At 36.7% G+C, this 20943-nt stretch overlaps 1 protein-coding gene across 2 annotated transcripts; it reads right to left on the bottom strand.

Moving 5' to 3' along the window:
* Positions 1-573: 573 nt before the first annotated feature.
* On the bottom strand, positions 574-6485 carry LOC127095357 (potassium channel AKT6). Of its 2 annotated transcripts, XM_051034059.1 has the most exons (12): positions 6066-6485; positions 5585-5950; positions 5209-5266; positions 4685-4999; positions 4292-4537; positions 3660-3758; positions 3512-3544; positions 3243-3428; positions 2947-3144; positions 2772-2847; positions 1490-2071; positions 574-981 (listed from the first exon to the last, which is right to left on the bottom strand). In XM_051034059.1, exons 1-12 carry the CDS (start codon positions 6248-6250, stop codon positions 710-712), a joined length of 2616 nt encoding a protein of 871 aa, XP_050890016.1. In that variant the 5' UTR covers positions 6251-6485; the 3' UTR covers positions 574-709. The 2 variants fall into 2 exon arrangements, with proteins under 2 accessions (XP_050890016.1, XP_050890017.1); XM_051034060.1 differs by lacking the exon at positions 4685-4999 and having other exon boundaries at positions 6066-6484.
* Between the last annotated feature and the right edge of the window lie 14458 nt (positions 6486-20943).

The raw sequence follows: 20943 nt of genomic DNA, 5'->3' as shown, positions 1-20943 counted from the left end.
CGTAACTTACATAATAACTTCTAATAATTTCTATTGAAACCACTATTATCATCTTTCACATGACTTCCTCATATTAACTTCTTTTATATATATATATATATATATATATATATATATATATAATATATATATATATATATATATATATATATATATATATATATATATAATATATATATATATATATATATATATATATATATATATATATATATATATATATATATATATATATATATATATATATATATATAACTTCCAATTAAAATTAATATTAAATAAAACAATATCATATATATTTTCACGTGTATTTATTAAAAACAGACAGACTGTCCGTCTAGACGCTAGTATCTAATTAAGCAAGGTGTTTATACACTAGCTTAATCAGCTAAAAAATTAGACAATGAAACCACACTCTAACCATCATCAAACCTTCACACACTCAAGATAACTCTGCCAGTATGCACTACACACCGTGACCATTAAATTCTTATATGGCATTAAATCCTTGTATGACAAAATTCAATGTAAAGTGAAGAAATTTACTATATTTAAGAGATGAAAAACATTAGATTGAACCAAATAATTAATCAATATATCTCTTATATCTTCTAATCTAGATTTTTACATGTGTATATTACAATAATTTGTGTATCCATAATTTACAAAAGGGTGTAGAGACCAATTATAGTTTCAATCCTTAGTCGCATCATACAAGAGTGAGATGATCACCCTCTCTTATCAAACATATGTCTTCAACTTCAGCTCCATCTTCAGTCAAAATTTTAGTTGGAGAGTAGTTAAACTTTTCAGCACCAATATGTAGCAACTCTTGAAGGGATTTAGGTAGAAAAACAAGCCGTTTAGGATATTCACTTTTTCCTTGACAACTAATCATTACTCTAGTTGGTAATTCAGTCACACTTGGAGTAGGAGTAGTTGTAGTGCGACTATTTTCCGATGTAGGAGAATCAATTTTATCTAACAAAGAAAAAAGAAACAAAACTCATAAACTTTTTCAAAATGAAATGTATGCAGCATGGCAATCAATGAAGCAATACATATTAATGAAATGAATTTCAGGATTATTGTGCTTCTACTCTTTTGGTTTGACTGACTACTTATCACATGGTTGGATAAACAACTTAACTATATGTTTATAATGTAAGTGCTTATGTATAAGCTATTTCTATAATATAAAATAAAATAAATTTAAATTGTTTGCATATAAGATATAAGTTTATGTGAATAGTTTTTTAAAACAAATGGTATCTTATATGCAAACTTAATATGTGTTCAAATATTCATTAATCATCTACTAAATGTGATTAATCATGTAATAAAAATTTATGTGAATAGTGGCATACGATGTCTCTACGGTATCAACAAATTGTGTTAGAATAACATAGCTAGTAGTCATATAAGATAAAATCATCAATTCATTTGAATTTGGAACTTGGAAGATGGCGGCATAAGATGGATTTATTACCTTGACTAGGAACTGAAACCATTCCGAAAAAGGAATTTCGAAAAGGGGTAACCCTTCCATGATGATTATCCAACCATGTCAACTCTTGATTAGGTGGCAAGCTACCACTTTGAGGAATAGTTGGTAGATAAGATTCACTTTGACACTTTTCAATACAAGATCCTTCGTTATTATTTGGCACCGGAGAAATAACATGGGGAACTTTGTCATCTTTTTCAATTTCTTTAAAGATATTTTGTATTTCTTCATGACATTGATGATCTGCATAAGCTCTTGCAGACCAACCAAAACTATCTTGCAGATCAATATATGCTCCTTGTTCTACAAGAAACTTAACCATTTCAACATTTCCTTGACCTACAGCAAGATGAAGCGCAGTGGTTCCATTTGAGGACTTTTTCACATCACCACCATATTGAGCAATATCTTTGAGCAATTCTATGTCCTTTTTCTCAACAGCATAACATGCTAAACGACCTACATCCGCTAAAGATATATCTGCACCATTCTCTACAAGTAGTTTTGTCACTGATTCATGGTTACCCAAAATTGCTTCCCCTAGTGGTATATTTCCATCAAAATCTGTATAAATAAATATATAAGAACAATTCTTTAAAAGAAAATTAATAATTATAACCACAAAAGTATGCTTGATAAAACAATAATTCAACATTAACAATTCATTTAATAACAAATCAGTTATTGTTTGTGTAGGACATGAAACAAGTTTAGAGCCGGTCAAAATCAATTTTGACGAAAGCATGTGAAAAGGAGCTTCTCCAAAAGCATGTAAGAAGCTGAATTGGACTCTCCAAAACCAAAAGCTCAAACAAACCAGCTATACTATTGGCTGAGATTGAGCTTGAGTATTCCTTGTACTCACTTTTAATATTATTTGTCATTCAATAAAAACTTAAAAAACAAACAAGCTAGAAGCCCGTATGTTTAAGCTTTTGAGAGATCTCAAACAAGATTTTGGGGACGCAAGAAAAGCTTTCTTTTGGTAAAAAAAAAGTGAAGCGTTCTTTTGTCATTCAAGCCCGTTTGCTTGAAATATTAAGAATTAATTCAGTGTTTATTATGTACTAGTGCAGCAAAGTACTTGATGAAAAAATTTTAAGGCGAGTATTATGACTTGATAATTTAAATGAGGAAAGACTACTCTTGAACACTTCTTTTTGTGTGCATGTTTCAAAGTTAGTGACAAATAAGCATCATTCTTCATACTATAAGTTTTTTACTTTTTAATAGTTACTGAATTTACAAAAAGCTCTAACTATACCTTTTATGTTAGGATCAGCACCAAACTCTAGAAGCAAAACCGCACAATGGTCACTACCTTTAGAAGCTGCCGTATGCTATATAAAGAGTTAAAGTAGAGTTGTAATTAGTGTCTAGTAGTATAGCATATAGAAAAAGAAAAGATGTCTGAACATTAGAGGAAATAAAATTCTAACCAGTGCTGTCTTTCCAGTTTTATTATCTATTTCATTTGGATCTGATCCTTTCTTCAGTAATTCATGCAACATTATATCATCACCTTTTTGAGCTGCAAATATTAAACTTATAGGCAGATCCATTTTTCCTCTTGCCAACAGTGTCTCTATTTCAGTCATAACTCCATCCAACATTCCAAATTTTGATTTTTGCACATGCTGCAATAAGGTAGAAAACATCAACATACGCTTTCTTGCAGAATCAATTCTAGAAGAAAAAATAAGTATAAAAAAATCTCAAATATCTTTTTATATACATTGAGAAAATTGTTCATGATTATTGCTCCATCTCCAACATTGTTATGAACAAGGTTTAGAAATGTTGATCGACTCAAACGCAAGATCTGGCTAAACCGCTTGGTGCGAACTGTAAAAATTTGGGGCCTATAACATAACACTCCTATTTCTCCAAAAACATCTCCTGTATATGCGTGGTCAATTGTCTAATATAATTGAAAACAAGTTCTGTTAGTCATGAAAATAATTTTTTCATGATATCAATTAAAGGAATGCAGATGAAACTTGCCCGATCCATTGATTTCTCGTGAACGATAAGATCCTGTGAGTTCAAAGAAATTAGAGCTATAGTTTGTCATGTCTTTCTATGGAAGTAGTTCAATGGAGTATACAATATAACAGAGAAAATGAAAATAAAGATATATAAAAAATCTTACAACGGCTCCAAAAACCACTATATAAAAGTCTGTTGGTGTTTCATTCTGTAAGATTACATCTTCTTTTGGCGGAAAAAACTCGGCCTTTAACTCTGTCACCTTCAAATTTTGATATTTCAAAATATGCAGGTTAAATAATCTATTCTTTCAAAACAGTATGAATAAAATGAAGCAAACATGCAAATAACAAGTTAGAGACATTGCATATACATATTTTGGACTGGCCTTTAAACTTTTGAGATATTAACCTGAGTACAAAATAATCTATTCATTAAAAAAAGTAGGAATAACATGTATATAATTGTTCTTGGAGATTTAATTAGTAAGAGACATTGCATATATTTATTTTGAGTTGATTAAAAGTAAGAGAAAAAATCTTTGTTTTTTGCATTTTTTAAATCAATGGAAGGATCTTATCAACATCCATAAATCATTGCATAGCTCAAACTAAACTACTGAATCGGAAAAATGGAGTGTTATCATGTAGTTATATATCATCTAAGTTCATGCAGGCTTACCAATCAAAGGCATGCTTTAAAATAAGTTATTTCCAATGTGCAGATTGGTTAAACATAAACTTAATGGTTTTCTTCGTCAACAAAAGCAGGGTTATTGAGACAGAATAATATTACCAATTGATATAGTAGGTCCCTTGACACTCCATTAAACAAGTAAACCTGTTTAATAAGTTCAAAGAATCGGTAGTGTGCGATGCTCGACTGAATGGCTTTTGGAAGTGAATCAATTATCTCTTGCTGCTCCAGTCCTTCTATATTTGTTTTGTACTTCATATGAAAATGGGCATATATCTGTTCTTGCAAACGTTCAGGTAACCGATTTCTACGAGCAAAATATGATGCAGCTTGAACAGTATCTCTCTAATGCACCACAAAAAACCACATTCAGAATTGAAATTAATAAGTATGTCTAGTACGCTATAAAACCATAATATTATAATATTGATGCAGAATATTCAAGTGCATGATGCTTCAAACTTCACAAATTGTTAATAAGTATATACTTACATATGTCTTAGTTCTATCAGTCCAGTGAACAACCAAGTTGGTCATATTTCCTATCAGATATGCAGTAAGTCCAAAATTGAAAATCACAAATAAAATGCAAAAACTCATTTCATCTGAGTTTATGGGGTGAAAATCTCCATAACCAACTGATGAAAGTGTCACTAAGGACCAATATACTGATATAACATAACCGTCAAACATAGTTAGGCTAGAACCATTCGAGACAAGTGATAGCCATGTAACTTTTTTATGGTTAGGTCTTGTAGCAAGAAAATAGAAAACACAAGCGGCTACATGCGTCGCAAATAGGGTTACCTACAAACAGATTCACATTTTAACTCATAGGTTAGGATTTTTTAATACTTTACTCCTTCTGTTTTCAAATATAAGCAAAAAAGTATATGCATATGATCCAAATTTAACTAGATACATAAACTTCTTTTACTTAGATTTGATAATAGAGGAAGTATAAGCCATAACTAAAGAAAAAAAAGAATCACTATATAATTATAGAAAGTACTCACACAAATAAGTTTTGTACAGCGCACAAAAAAGTAGTTATATCGCTTATTCTTTTCTAACCTGACACAAAGAACAAAGAAGATAAATAAGCAACACCGTGTTTGGTTCCACTTTTGAAGGAGGCAAAATTGATTTCACAAGTATTATTAAATTTTATTGGCATGTTTGAGTATTCTCAAGTAGAACTAATTTTTCCTCAAGAGCTGATTCTGGAGATTTTTCCTTTACAATTGATTTACAAAAATACACACTAAATCAATAAAAACATTCTACTAACTCAAGTCTAAACAAAAGGGGCACTATTGAGAATAACTTTCTAGTTACACATGGAAGTAAATTTCAATAGAAAGAATGAAAATTTTGAGCTTATAATGTTACCTTTGAAACATAGCACTCGCTCTACGAAGGCGCCAAAGGCGAAGAATATTGAAGTAACCATAGGTCCGGAGAAAAGGCGGCAACAGAAAATGAAAAACCTCATAAGGTATGGTAGACAGGACATCTAAGAAGAACCATGATCTAAGATATCTATGAGCAATTTTCCTTTTATCAACGACGAGAAGGTAAGTCATTTTCTCAACATATGCAACAAAGAATGTGAGAACAATGTCAATTAAGAAAAATACATTCACAACATTGTCTACTATTGCAAGTGGGCCTTTTGAAGTCAAAAGAAACCCAAATTCAAAAGGACACATAATTGCAGTGTAGAAAACCCATATTGTGAGAAACTTGTTCCAATTTCTGCAATATCAATTACAAAAACATCATTATCATCATCATTCACATTATCGTGATTAGGTCAATTTCGCCGCGAATTCAATCTTATAATTATCGATAAAAACGGAATAAATCTTACTCATAACGCTTGTTGTATGGGGAGATGATGAAATAACCGAGGTCGTTCGCGTTGCTGTCGTAAACGCTGGTGGCGCCGAGAGACGGAAGAATGATTCCGGTGAGACTGCATTGGCTGTAACCGTGTTCGTTGATGTGACCGGGTTGCTCGTAGTTATGATCAGACTCTGATTGAAATATCTTCATGGGGTTTCTTTTGCGTAATCATGCATGTGATATCTTTTATGATGTTGATTTTGATTTTCAAAAAAGCAATTAAATGGAGATTTTTTTCATAAGCCATTATGCGATAAGCTGGAAATGAAACCGTGTTTGTGATACTATATTTAGCGATGGTGTGAGTTTGTTCGTGTGATATGATACAGCTTGTTTGGATAAATTCTGCACATTTCTCTTATAACTACTGGTATCTATTTATCTTAATCACGTTCTCTTTTCTCGATATAGAAAATAATTAGAGTGAGAAAAAGTTAAGCAGTAAGAAAGTAAGAAAAGAAGTAAAGAAAATAAATGAAAGAGGTGAATCTTTTCACAGAGATTTTTTTTAAATGAAAAATTGAGTTATACAGAGTCATATTTTAAATTAAAAAAACTCAATTGTTATTGTTTTTTAATAACAAACTCAAGAAACTCAAGTAATATTCTTGGAATCTCATTCCGTCATTATTATTATTATTTGAAATAATATTTTTATTTAAGTGTTTGTCAAAAACTAATTTTTTTTAAATATTTATAATATTTATTTAATTTAAAAATTATAAAAAATAAAATAAATAAATAAATGTGAGTAGTAGTGGAGAGCTGTAATTAGTTGAACTTTATTCTCATAAGAATGATGAATCCCCACCCTTAAACCTTGAAATAAAAATAAAAGAGCTATGTATAAATAAAGTTTCTGGGAATAAAATATGTCTTAGAATAATATTTTTTAGATTGAATCAAACATGAGAATGTTTCATTCCCATGACAATATTCCTAGGAATATTTTATTAAAACCTTGAAACAAACACACCCTCAATGTTTTATTAAAAAAATTAGAAACTCAATTGTTGTTTTTAATGAAGAACTATGCTAAGATAACTCCTAATAAAGAGTCTATATTTATATTTTAATACCCTTTCTTGTTGGAAGGTAGAGACGAAGATTGGTGATTTTTTTATTCGAACTTATTTCATGCGAAATTAGAATTGATATTAATTAATGACGTTGGACTTTTGAAATTGTGATGTTGATCTTTGATACGGTGATGTGAGGTGAATCTACAAAGTTAGCACTTCAACACTCAAGTTTGTTAGAGAGTACAGGATGAGTGAGTAAGAAGTAGAGATAAAAAAAAGTATACATTGAATTTATGTGTCCTGATTATATACGATGGACAATTTTAATTGGACTATGCATGGTTGGGCTAAACATGTGGATATCTCGTATTGGATTGGTCCATAACAGTTGCCCATAAAACTTGTTGGGTGTTTTATCAACCGACGAGTCTTTTAGAGTCGCGGTCAACGTCTCATTATCAAATTCGATAAGGGAAGTGGTAAGGTTGTGAAGTAGTTACAAAAATAATGGGGAACAAGGGCACTAAATATCTTTCCCATCATTTAGGTGTTTCATCGATCTTTTAAGCGTGTCTCTTTAAACTTGCAAGTTAGGGTGTGGTGTTCCTCTCAAGGACACTTGAGTGCCTCTGAATCACTTATATTTCTAAAGAAAAATCAAAATGTCACCCTTAGGCTTCCACTTTCTTCTTATCTATGTTGTTGATTTGTTACTAGTTTTATTACAAATAGTCACCCCCCCCCCCCTCATTTTACGTTGTCTTAATCGTTTGGCCCTCAAAACTTTTCCCCCTTCCCTAAGTTTATTTTATCATTTATTAGTTATGGCAATTCTAGTCACTTGGCATCCCTTTACAGCAGGTCATTCCTCTTTCCCCAAGGTATTTCTCTATCTCCCTTTGTAATTTGTTATGGTCAATCTAGAGAATGTATTTGTAAATATGGCCCTTGAACCTGATAGTGACGAGTCTTTGTCAAGTGTTGGAGTTGCTAATCTCGAACTTGTGGATATTTTTTATGGGGCGGATTCTCCTATTCCTTCTCAGAATGCGCCCAGCGGTAGCTCTGAATCTAGGTTGGACTCTTTGGATAATGAGGATGATCTGTTGCGTTGTCTCTCTTGCATGTGTCAAATTTAATTTGGTTATTGCTTAATCTATAGTGGTTGAGCATGAGACTGGTGCTTCATCCAATCTCTCAAAAAAGATTCTCCTTGTAAGCGTTCTAAGCTTTGCATTTCCTTTCAGAATTGTTCTTTTTTCACTCAATAGGATAACATATTTTATGATGTAGAAATAGATATGGTCCAAGTTGAAAGCTTGCTAGAGCTGACTGGTGCGGATCTCTATTGTCGGGTGGATCCTGTGTACTTGGGGAGGGTTTCCTACTACATCCGAAAGGGCTCCATTGAGAATGTTATCGATGAGGTAAGGTCATATTATGATTGGTTTATCTTCTTAATTCCCACCGATAAAAGGATTTGTAGCAAGTTTAAGGGATGTTTTATTCCATTCTAACATGCATCTTTCAAAAGTTGGGCATAAGGCTGCCTCTGACCACTTTTGAGAAGGAGGTGTTGGATTACCTACATATTGCCCCCCCTCAATTACATCTAGTGGGCTAGGCTTTTGTAAGAGTATTTCAATATTGGTATGAGTATAAGGGACAAATGAAATTTACTTCGAAAAACCTCTTTTTCCATCTTTTTTCTGTCAACCATACTACGTTGAAAATGGGCATCCCATGGGTTAGTTTCCCTTTGTTAGAGTGATGACAACTGAGTTTTCCTTGTGTACACTGAGAGTTGGAAGAAATTCAAAACTCATTTTTTTCTAGTAACTCCCACCTCCCTGAAGGCTTATTCGAAATTCTACGACTTACCAATTTCTGCTTTGGGCATGTTGGTTGCACGGGCAGAGCCCAAAGGTTTTACTCGCTGAATCACTTTGATCATAAGGTTAATTTTTCTCTATCCATTACATCTCCATTATTGCCAATGAGAGGAATATGAAGGTTGTTTTACTTTTGTTTTTTGACAATTTGATAAGTTGTCAGGACTTCGCAGATGCAGGTTCTGCTAAGGGTAGAAAGAAACTTTTTTGTAATTGATCTTACTTTGTTATGTATGATTGGTGTTAAATTGTGTTACTCTTGCTTCACCAATCTATTTTGTTTTCTTTCCAGGTGATAACAATGAGGGAAATACCCATTGTGCCTTTAGAATGGGGCAGAGCTGCGATGGTTGAAGCAGGGTGAATATCCTTGGAATTGACTCAACAGTCCTCTGAACAACCGAAGTAAGAAGAATAACAATTGGGTTTCTGCTTTTGTTGGGACTAGGAAAATTTGCGGCAAAGATCATGTCCAGGAGGGAGTCCCGCCTAAAAGACCAAATTAGATGTACAAGCTCATGCCACTCAGTTGATTGATCATGATGGGATCCCTCCCATTCAGCTACCTCATGTCTTTGATTTTAGGATGCCCTATACGGCCCCGGAAATAAAGGCATGTGTGCTTGTTGATGATTATGCTTTTGTATGTAAGCTCTTTGAAATAGGCAAGTGAGGGTTATTAGAAGAGTCGACCTTCCAGATGCTGCAAACAACCTCCATTGTGACTTTACTCGCGGCTGGCCATAGGGAGCTCTTGGTCTCAGGTGTTCTCCCTCATGAAGTTAAATATTTTCGAACTGATCTCGTCAAGTCATAAGTTCTTCACTTCCAATAAGACTTGTCTAGGCTTCACCACAAGTTAGATCAAATGTATTCCATTCTAAACGAGGTAAACTTGCATGGAACCCCTACATAACTAGTTGGTCTGGTGGTTAATCTAGAGGTTGTACTTGAAAAGGTGTAGAAAGCTTCCCACTGGGAGAAGTCTTCTCTAGAGACTTCTTCTTCATATGTCTTGGCTGTCGAGACCAACCTTGAAAAGCAAAAATATACTCACTCATGTGAAGTGAATATTTTCTAGGAAGAACTGGTCGATTTTAATAGATAACTCATATATCTTCCAGCGAAGGGTGTAACACCATACTTTCCCCGCGCATAAATATATATTAAAATCAGAGTATTCACACAATCAAATAGGATGTCACACATTCTCTTTTCAAAACATACATGCAATTTAACATTTTATCAAAAATATCATCATTCAACACCATCACTCAAAGTGTCATCGCATTCTCACTTTCACTTATGGTATCATAGCAGTGGAATCTCTCACAACATAACATGCAATGATTAAATCATTTAAATTTAAAATCACTTTGTATCATAATCAAACTCATAAATGAATCTCCTCAAAATAACGAAATATCTAACAGAAATCAAACAGAGATTGGCTTGTGGAGCCACATGCGTTCTGAGATGTCGAAGAAAGAAACCCCATCCACCAGCAGTTTCACCTTCAACCAGAGCAAAGGCAATGGGGAAGACATTGTTGTTGTCGTCTTGTGCAACCGCCATAAGCAAAGTACCCTTGTATTTGCTGTATAACCAAGTGCCATCAATTTGAATAATAGGTTTGCAGAATGCGAAACCTTTGATGCATGGGTCAAATGCCCAAAAGAGACGGTGAAAGATTCTATTACCTGTAACACAGGTTCCGTCTGGCATCATCGCTGGCAATGTCTCCATAATTGCCACAGTTCCTGGGACATATGTTTTTAGTGCCCATAAAAACCGTGGCAATTCTTTGTATGAATCTTCCCAGTTGCCAAATATCTGTTCAACAACCTTTGTCCTCGCAATCCAGGCTTTCTTGTAAGATGGAGTATAATTATATGTTGTTCTGATATGGGATATAATTATACTCAGCTTCACTGATGGGTCTTTATTAACCAATGGCAGAATGTCTTGACATACCAATGCAGCGCTTAGTTTACGGTGATCTTGTTCAACGTTAGTTGCAATGCAACTGTGAGATGGGTCTATTGAAGCGATCTCCCAAAAGTCGTTTTTCTTTTTGTAAGACACAGCCAACCGAAACTTACAAAGGATGTTACGACATTCGATAACATACCTTCTTGAATCAGTGCGTTTCACTGTAAAATCAGCAGAGTTTTTCATGTGGAACTTTTTGATAGCTCGCACACATTCTTCTTTGGTACGAAACATGTCTCCCACCTTTAATTCGCCTTCTGATCGTCAGATACGGGTTATAGAAAATACTGTTGGATATATCATTGTCGTGCAGGTCAAAATTTGTCATATGTTGAGGCGGATTGTATACATGACTAGGAGGTATTGGTGGTGGTTGATCATCATCTTCAATGTCGTTGTTCAGCATCTGATCAACCTGTATCTCAGTCTCATTTTCTTCTTCATCAACGACGTCTACTTCTGCTTCTGCTTCTGGGTTGACGTCATCTGACCATTGTGGATCAAATTCACCAGATTCATCCTGACTGGTTATTTGAGACTACTGAGACGGTATACATGGTTGAAGAGTAATGTACAACTCAATACAGTTGCAGCATGAATGTTCATGACTAACAAACATGTATTCAACATCTTCATCGTCTCGTACCTTAAGCGGGAAAAACTTGCATTGACTATTCTAAAAAAATATTGGATTTTGATACGTGATCTTTGACACAATACCCGATCCTATACAGGATTGTATTCTTTTTTTTCAAATGCAAGAAGGTTGCATTTCTCCTGATCGTGAGTGTAATGGTATCAGTGTTTCGAAAACAAAAACCATATAACTCAGACTCGTATGTTTCACCGTTGTAGTGAACGTTGACACTGTATTTTAGTGAAGATGACATTGTGTAGATGAAAACTATTTTCTTGCTGCAGATGAATGTGAGTGAAGTGTCTTGGATGTTGATAGTAAGACACTTAAATAAGGGAGTGAAGTGTCTCACATGCTAGCTAGTTCGAAATGAGGTGTCACACATGCAAGCTAGTCCGAAATGATGTGTCAACCATGCAAGCTACTAAGAAGTGACATGTTCAGCATACAAGAGAGAGGACAACCATGTGTCAGACATGCAGACACACACTCCAAATGAATTGGCGCCCCCATTCATTCCTTTCACATGGGCGCCAATCCATTTGGCGACACCTTGTCAAAGCATGCATGTAGACCTCGAAACCAAGCAATTAGACTTAGGTCTTGCATGCATATCCCTATGGAGGCGCCAATTTGAATGGCGACACCATGTACAAGTTGTACATGGGCGCCAATTCAAGTGGAGACACCATGCAAGCACAACTTTTCATGCTCCCATTCATTTGCCTGTAAATACACCCACTCTATCAACACTTCTTCCACACTGTCACTCTCACTACTTCCTCTACAATACTTCTTCTACAATTTCATCTGCAACAACTTCTTCTAGTTTCATATAAGCAAGATTTTGTCTTGGTCCGTAGATAACAAATTCATTCTAGCTTTATGCGAAAGATGGCGACCAGAGGCACACACATTTTGGTTCCCAACTGGTGAGTGTACCGTGACGTTAGAAGACGTTTACATGCTTTTGGGACTTCCTATTGAAGGTAAGGTTGTTAATGGTAAAACCAACTATGCAAACTCAATTTGCATGGATCTCTTTGAGACTGGTTTGTTAGATGATAACGCAAGAGGTCAAGGTATACTACTTTCACGCCTTAAGTCGTACTATAATAGTTTATACTTAGATGAGCATTCTACCGAAGATGCTCGAATAATAAAAACCAGGTGTTACATTATGTTGTTAATTGGTTCATTTTTATTTCCCGAAGGTAGTGTTTCTAGCATGCATATTATGTATTTACCTTTACTTAGACATATAGATAGAGTAGGAAGTTACAGTTGGGGATTTGCTTGTCTAGCATATCTCTATAGCTCCTTATGCAAAAACTCGCACAAAGAAACATATACATTTTCTGGATGTGCTGTTTTGCTACAAGCATGGGGTTGGTCAAGACTACCGTCCCTAGCACCCGTCAACAACAACCCTTTCACATTTCCGTATGCACAAAAGTAAGTTGTTTAAATTGCTATATCTTTACTTACTTATTTAAAGATTATTATCTCTAACTAATATTTTTACCTTTTTGGTGTAGATGGTATGCACGTGATATGAGGTACAACAGATGTCCAAGACATTGTATTACTCAATATCGCAATTTGTTGGATCACCTTCGACCGACAGACGTAAGGATAATAACTTAATTATTTCGTTATAATTTGTTAACTTCTCCTACCTAGATTATAATCCTATAAGACGCGGCTGTATGGACTGCATGCACACCGATAATACGGTTCACAACTGTAGAGATGCACAACAGTGATCGTGTGAAGTTGCAGTTCGGTATGCCCTAAAACATCCCGGATCCCCCGGCTAGCCTAGGAGAATGGCATATGCGCAAAGTTAACGACCAATGGAACTTTAATCCATGGCAAAGCTTCACAAGATCGGAGTGTCACAGATGGAAGCATCGCCATGACCATGTGTTAATTGACACAGTCATGCCAACTGAAGAAAAACCAAGTCGTACTTATATGGCTTGGTACAAATCGAATGGTTTTCAGTTCATCGATGAGGATATGTATCTGTACGACCCACGCCAGATGACTTACACACCTGACACCTCAACATCAAACCCCCAACAACAGTTTCAGACCAGATACACACAATCCCCTGTCCGTCAAAAGTTTCGTTCAACCAACACACAAACATACAACCAAAACATGCCGTACACCCAACCCCAATACCAAGAGCATACCCCATACCACCACCAACAAATTGACCATCAACCTGAGACCTGTTGGAATAGGGTTAGAGTGTCGGGTTTTTGTTATCGTCTCCACAGGGATTGTGAGATATCGCCGCCGTTCGACAGTTGTTTTAATTCTTAACTCGTAGTAACAAGGGGGGTTTTGGTTTTAGTCACGGTAGTTTGCATAAAAGTGTAAGAAAATGCGGTAAAAGTTTTGGTATTTCTATTTGAGAAAGATTGTCAAAGTTAGGGTTCGACGATCACTTTGCATGCATATGTTCGATCAATAAAACTCATAAACTCCTTTAGATGATAAACTATTTCACAAAGTCCTCCCAATGTGTTTATCTCTAACACACATCGTGGGTTTTCCCATTTTGATCCATTGTTTATCTCTAACACAATCTATCAAAATGACAACTTTTTGGTTCAACTTTATGGTGAACAAAATCATTCATTACTATCTCTAGCTAACAAACAAGATTGGATGAAAACCTAGGTAAAGAGTTGGTAAACATCTCTCGATCATAAACCAACACAAAGAGTTATCAATAAAACAAAGTTTTCACCATATATTCATCATCAAAGAGTTTACAAATGAAGATCATCCCATTTACACACAAAGCTAATGATCCTCTACATCTAACCTTGACAAAATGAAGGACTTAGCTACTCATTTTCATGGTAGCTTGGTCAACAAGTTTCGGTTGAAGGTTGATCAACATCCAAGTCGAAGAATCGAGATTGGATGGGAATCCACCTTCTTTTTGTAGAATATTGTTAAGAGATGAAGAAAATATGAAAAATGGGTTTCTAGGTTACAAAAAGTGATCCCAAGAAAATGCAGAAAATATCTAAAAATGCTAAGTATGTCTTCCAAAAAGTAGCCCCTGCTACTTATAGTACTGCTGTCTGAGCTGTCATGCTCGCTGGGCGAGCAGAATGGTTCGCCTAGCGAGCCCCAAAATAGGCCACCTGAGGCACCTGCGCCAGAAGAATCTTCCAAGTCCAAATTACATGTTCGCTAGGCGAAGCCCACGCTTCCTCCTTCGCTCCAGCGAGTTTTGGTGGTTTTGCTACTGGAAATGCTCGCTGGGAGCTCGCTAGTGGCTCGCCTAGCGAGCAAGTGCTAGCTGTGCTTATAACCAAGTATGGGAGTGTTCGCTACCTCCTTCGCTGGGTGCTCGCCTAGCGAGTTTGCTGACTTTGCTATTGTAAAACTCTGGGGATGTTCGCTGGAAGCTCGCCTAGCGAGCACTTCGCTACAACACTCGCCTAGCGAGCATGTTGATGAATGGTTCCTTTCTTGGTCCCTTTGCCATCATTCATGTGCCTTTGTTTTCTATTCTTTCATGTATACTTTCTGCACAATAACACACAAATTAAGGGTACCAAGATCATTTAACATTGTATTGCAAATCATCAAAGGCAAAGGCGGTTTCAGACACTTTAACGACAAAAAGGAGTGAAAGATGCCCACATTTGATAGCTCAAATAAGCACTTTTGGGCATCTAACAACTCTCCCCAACTAGATTCTTGCTTGTCCTCAAGCAAAGTATGCCTCTTGAAGGACAAGAGGATTTGCTTTAAGAAAAAGGTTTCTCCGAAATCGGATAAAACGACTCAAACACAAGAAAATCAACCAGGCACAAGTTCCCAATGGTTAGAATAACATAATGCACAAGAACTAAAACTTTATAGCAATGTAAAACATGTAACAATCCACAACAATATCATCTTGAATGAATCACCCTATCTCTCCTCTTCGAATAAGGATTGAAGAAATTACGCGTTTGCAACCGCGGGAATAATCCCACTCTCCAACAAACAATGAAGAAATCAATTCAATTCATATAATATCTAACAATTATAAATAGAGATACGGAAGCGCGAAGATCACTAAGGTCTTTTCCAGTTGTAGCTTGGTTAGGTTTACAAACAAGGGTCATTTCTAAGGCCATTGAAAACGAGACTGCCGATGCAAAAGAGACATTCACTGTATACTATTCACACATCTCAACTTCGTTCCCTTTGTTTCTTGTTTGAAACTTTCACAACACTTATTTCACAACTCAATTTTGTTTTTCATTATTTTTCTTCCAAGCAAGCATTCATTTTCATTTTCTCTATTTTTTTTTCTTTTCACATCGTATTAACAAAACAGATGTTTCTCTTTTCTATTTATTTTTTATTTTTTTCAATGCTTGCTCGGTTTTTCAAGAGTTATGGCACTTACCGATTCTTTTTTTTCGTTCTACCCAACTTATTTCTTACTCACCCTAAGTGAATGCTCTTGACTTTTTACGGCAAAAGAACAATTATCAAAATTTTCTGGGTTTCAAGAAAAAAGATTTTTGACATCTCGCTTTATTTCAAGCAGAGATTCAATTGTTTAAGCTCAAAGGGGTTAACGAATACTCTCTCTGCTCACGGGTAAGTTGTATTTGGAACTGGTTGTGCTCGAAAGAAAACAAGTGCCTTGATCATTTCTAATTGCTTCCACAAATTCACAATAATAAAAGATAAAGCATGAATCAAATGAATCAACAAAGTTTATTAGAATCTAGCATTTAAGTGCACAATGAAGGTTTCCTCATAATTTGTGGTTCTAAGTCCTAGATGAAACATTCATTCAAATATGTTGCAAAAAGAACAATATTCAATTACAAAAAAGAGTAAAGTTCTTAATGCATTCTAAAATTCTAACCGGAGGTAACCATGTACCTTAGCATTATTCACTTGTTTATTTTTATCATTGCCATCCAAGCTCGGATGCACCTTCATTGGATACTTCTTTGAGGAGCAACCAATCTAGAAGGTTTGACACTCAACAACCAAAAATTTATTAAACAAAACAAATTTAAACCAAACACACAAATTAAAAACATAAACAATAACTATTACTTAAAAATTTTAAAATGCGCGTGGGGGACAAAACACCCCAAAAGTACATAACCAAAACAAAAACAAAAATACTACAAATCTGAAAATACAATGAAATAAAACATAACATGAAAAATAAAACAAACTTAGCCCTCAAAGGACTCAGAACCCTCATCACTATCGGCCTCAAAACCGGTAGCATCATCACTATCATCCCCATCGTCATTACCATCCTCAGCACCACCAGAAGTATCAGCACCAGAAGCACCGGCACCCGCCCCCTCTCCGAACACAGGCCTGTCCACAGGCCAACTAGCGTGCTGCAGAAACTGCTCACGTGTCATCATCGAATGCTCACCAGAGGGGTCACGCACTTGCAACTGTAACAACTGCATAGAATCGTGAATATCAAGCATGGCGCGCTGAGTTGCCGCCATCCAATCCCAATTATAGTTGCAGACAACCTGCTGGAAAGGATCGGATCCCTGAGCAAAAATATCAGGACCATCAGAAGCCTCGGTAACATCAGCAGCTGAACTACTCCTAAAGTTCTTCGGTTTGCAGTACTTGACCACATATCTGTCATCGATGGCTGGCGGGATCCTCACTTGACTCCGAGAGGGTAGCTTCACCCTCGAATGTTAGCACAAAGCCATGATGAGACACGGGAAAGCACGGTTGAGGTGTGAGACTTGGGTTTTATATTTGTCAGAACCAACATTAGGATCAGCTGAGCCATGGGAATCATGTCCTCCCTATGGTATCTCATCGGAACCCCAGATGGGTTTAACTCAACTGATTTCCCCTCAAATAATAGGGCAGCAGAAATAGAATCGGTATCCCGGTGAAGCCTCAAATCCCCATGGTATGTGTCCCTCTCATTTGCCCCCAGATGGAGCGGTTCACCCAGTACACGGTTAATTGCATCCCGATCGAAAGCAACCGGACGACCGGACACTCTAGTTGTCCATGTGAATGGCTCGTCGTCGTTAGGTAGTGCGTTCGCGTAGAACTCACGCACTATTTCGATGTCATAATGCTCAAGGGGAGATATCAACCAGTCCCACTTCTTGCTATGAATCAACCCAGCAAATGTTCGGTAGGTGCCTTCGGGGTTGATTATAAACCTTTTCTCTGGCAAAAATTTTCTCTTTTCTAAAGCCACATAGCGAGCGGCCTGCTTTGCCCCGACGAATTTGTCGGTGTCGAACTGTATGGGCACGGTACGGGAAGTGCTCCCGACCTTTCTTTTCTTCGACGCGCTCGACCTGGATACCATCTGCAAAATTATAGAAAAGACACAACACAAAACCACAAAACAGATTAGAGCACAAAACAGAAAAACCGATTGCTGTCATGGTCGCTACTGCTTCGCCTAGCGAGGACCTAGCGAAGTGGCAGCGAACGCTCGCCACAGATTCGCCTAGCGAGATGCTAGCGAATCTTACGGATTTTGGGTTCTGCAATGTTTAACAACCAAATTCCAGAAAACCCTAAGTCTCATGGTATCCATTTCAGAAACTAAGTGATATATCATGCAAGACATAGTTCTAAGATACATGTAAATCTAAACCCACATGCAAAACCTAATGATACCCACTCCCCCAAATTCACCCTAAATGTCACATACTTCAGAATTTTACAAATTGGAAACATAAAGTAGTGGAGAATGGCAAACCTGATTTGAGAGATTGATTGAATTTGAAATGCACGGTTAGGTTTGCAATGCAATGTTTAGGGTTTGAGTGAGATGAAAAGTGAGAGAGTGATTGTGAGTTCTGGAGGTTCAGACAACACACTTAAAAATGGTTTTTGGGCCCAAAAGATTGGCCTGCTGAGAATTAAATGAGTTTCTGCCACGCAGCGCTCGCTACTGCTTCGCCTAGCGAGCAGCTAGCGAATCAGCTCGCTACTGCCTTCGCCTAGCTAGCAACTAACGAGCATGACATTATTTTGCTTTTCAAAACAGAATGCAAAGCACATTTCAGCAAGGTTCTTCAAATTGAACACCAATACCAACACACACAAAAATACTGTAAATACTTACAATGTTGGGGTGCCTCCCAACAAGCGCTTGTTTAACGTCGGATAAGCTCGACGGTTCGATGCTCACATAGGAGCATCCAAGGAAATAGCGCAGCTTCCGCGATCCACTTTGTTGAGCAACTTCCTCAAGGGCTTTGTTGTCTTCAACAGGTTCTTGATGAACCTTCGATAAAATATGATACCACCCTTTTTCGGAACTATTTGCACAACGCTCACCCATTCACCATTGGAGATAGAACAATTCATCCCGGCCTCTACTAGTTTGACAACGTCCTTCTTTTTCAGCACTCGCATCAATTGATTCTCCTCTTTTATGGACAAAGTGTTGCTAATGATTACCGGTTTAGTACAGTTATCACCAAGGAACACATACTTCAAATGTGGCTCTAGTTTTGGCTCCTCCACTTTCTTTGTCATATCCAAACTTTCGCTTGTGTCTTCATGATAAACAAGTTCTCCACAAGCTTCTAATTCGTGCAACAATGCTTCCATCTCTTTTCCTTTATTTTTGGTTGAAACTTTGTATACTCCGATAAGAGATCTTTCAGAAGGATTAGAAACATGAACCTGTTTTGCGACCTTTACTAGCTTCTCCTTGGTGGCATCGATTCGGAAAGAATCATGCTTCTCATTAGGATGCTTTTTGGCTTCAAAAAGATGGAAGGCTACCTCTTCATTTTGGACCCTTACTTTCATCAAACCGTTGTCAACGTCAATCATCATGCGTGCGGTTTTCATGAATGGTCGGCCAAGAATAAGCGGAGCATCATCTTCCTCTTCCATATCAATAACAATGAAATCAACCGGGAAGAAGAATTTGTCAACTTTCACTAACATGTCTTGAGCCACTCCATATGGTGAAGTGGTAGACTTATCAGCTAGCTGTAAAGTCATCTTTGTAGATTTGATCTCAACATTTCCCAATCTTTTAACTATGGATAAGGGAATTAAATTGATGCTAGATCCCAAATCGATCAAGCCATTACCCGTGTAGGTGTCTCCGATGGTTACCGGTAAAGCAACTCGTCCCGAATCGGATTCCTTCCTTGGGAGAGTTTTTTAAATGATGGCACTACATCGTGCATCAAACAAGATTGTCTCTGGTTCCGTGTACCTCCGCTTTTTAGTAAGTATGTCTTTCATGAATTTTGCATACTTAGGCATTTGCTCCAATGCTTCGGCAAACGGAATGTTCACTTTAAGTTGTTTGAATATATCCATGAACCGGGCGTAATATCGTTCATTCTCCCTCTTAGATGGAGCATGTGGATACAGAAGGTTTTGGATTGGAGTAGCGCTCACTACCTCCTTTCCTTTAGCAACTCTAGAACTTCTCGCTCTTTTCTTTTTCATTCCCTCCACCATCACTCCATCACTCTTATTATTTTCTACTTCCACACTTTCTTTATTTTCAACTTCACCATTTTTTCATTCTTTTCAACTTCTTCCTCACTCCACTCCCCAACTTCACCATCAATACTATCCTCTATTATTTTCTCCTCATCATTTTTTTCTTCCTCTTTTTTTTTACTCTCATCTCTCTTTTCACTCTCACTAATCAACTCCCTTCCACTTCTCGTCGTTATCGCTTTACAATACTCTTTTGGATTCGTTTGCGTGTTCGCCGAAAAAGATGGTCCGGGTTGTTGTTCCGCTAGTTGTGTAGCAAGTTGACCGACTTGAGTTTCGAGATTTTTGATTGCTGCATCGGTGCTCTTTTGATTAGCCATCGACATTTGCATAAATTGTGTCAATGTCTCTTCTAACTTTGATGTCACGACCGGCGGTTGTTGAGGTTGGTAAGGATTTTGGGGAGGGTTTTGACGGCTAGAAGTACCACCCCCATAACCTTGGTTATGGTAATAGTTACCCCTTGGTTGGAATCCTTGATTCCCTTGAAAGTGTTGTTGTTGATTTTGAGGAGGTGGTTGATACGGTTGTTGTTGTTGTTGCCTCGGTTGGTAGTCTCGTTGGTTCGCCATGTAGTTCACTTCTTCGAACCCTGAAGGTGGACAAAACCCGGTGTCATGCTCACCTTTGCAAAGCTCACAACAAGCTATTTGTTTAGCTTTTGAAGGCTCTCTCAACTTTTTTATTTGTTGAGTTAAGAGTTCAACTTGTTGAGAAATGAGTTTATTTTGCGCAAGAATAGCATCATTCGTTCCAAGTTCAAGC

The sequence above is a fragment of the Lathyrus oleraceus genome, chromosome 6 (genome assembly GCF_024323335.1).
Source record: "Lathyrus oleraceus cultivar Zhongwan6 chromosome 6, CAAS_Psat_ZW6_1.0, whole genome shotgun sequence".
Taxonomy (NCBI): domain Eukaryota; kingdom Viridiplantae; phylum Streptophyta; class Magnoliopsida; order Fabales; family Fabaceae; genus Lathyrus; species Lathyrus oleraceus.
The sequence above is the reverse complement of the archived record's forward strand: the minus strand, read 5'-3'. Positions and strand labels throughout refer to the sequence as shown.

Bases quoted from the DNA above. Each gene is read 5' to 3' on its own strand.
- LOC127095357 (XM_051034059.1), bottom strand. From the start codon at position 6,250: ATGAAGATATTTCAATCAGAGTCTGATCATAACTACGAGCAACCCGGT. The intron at 3,759-4,291 runs GTAATATTATTC...CAAAATTTGAAG, and splicing joins GGGACCTACTATATCAATTG to GTGACAGAGTTAAAGGCCGA. The intron at 982-1,489 runs GTAATAAATCCA...TTTCTTTGTTAG, and splicing joins GGTTTCAGTTCCTAGTCAAG to ATAAAATTGATTCTCCTACA.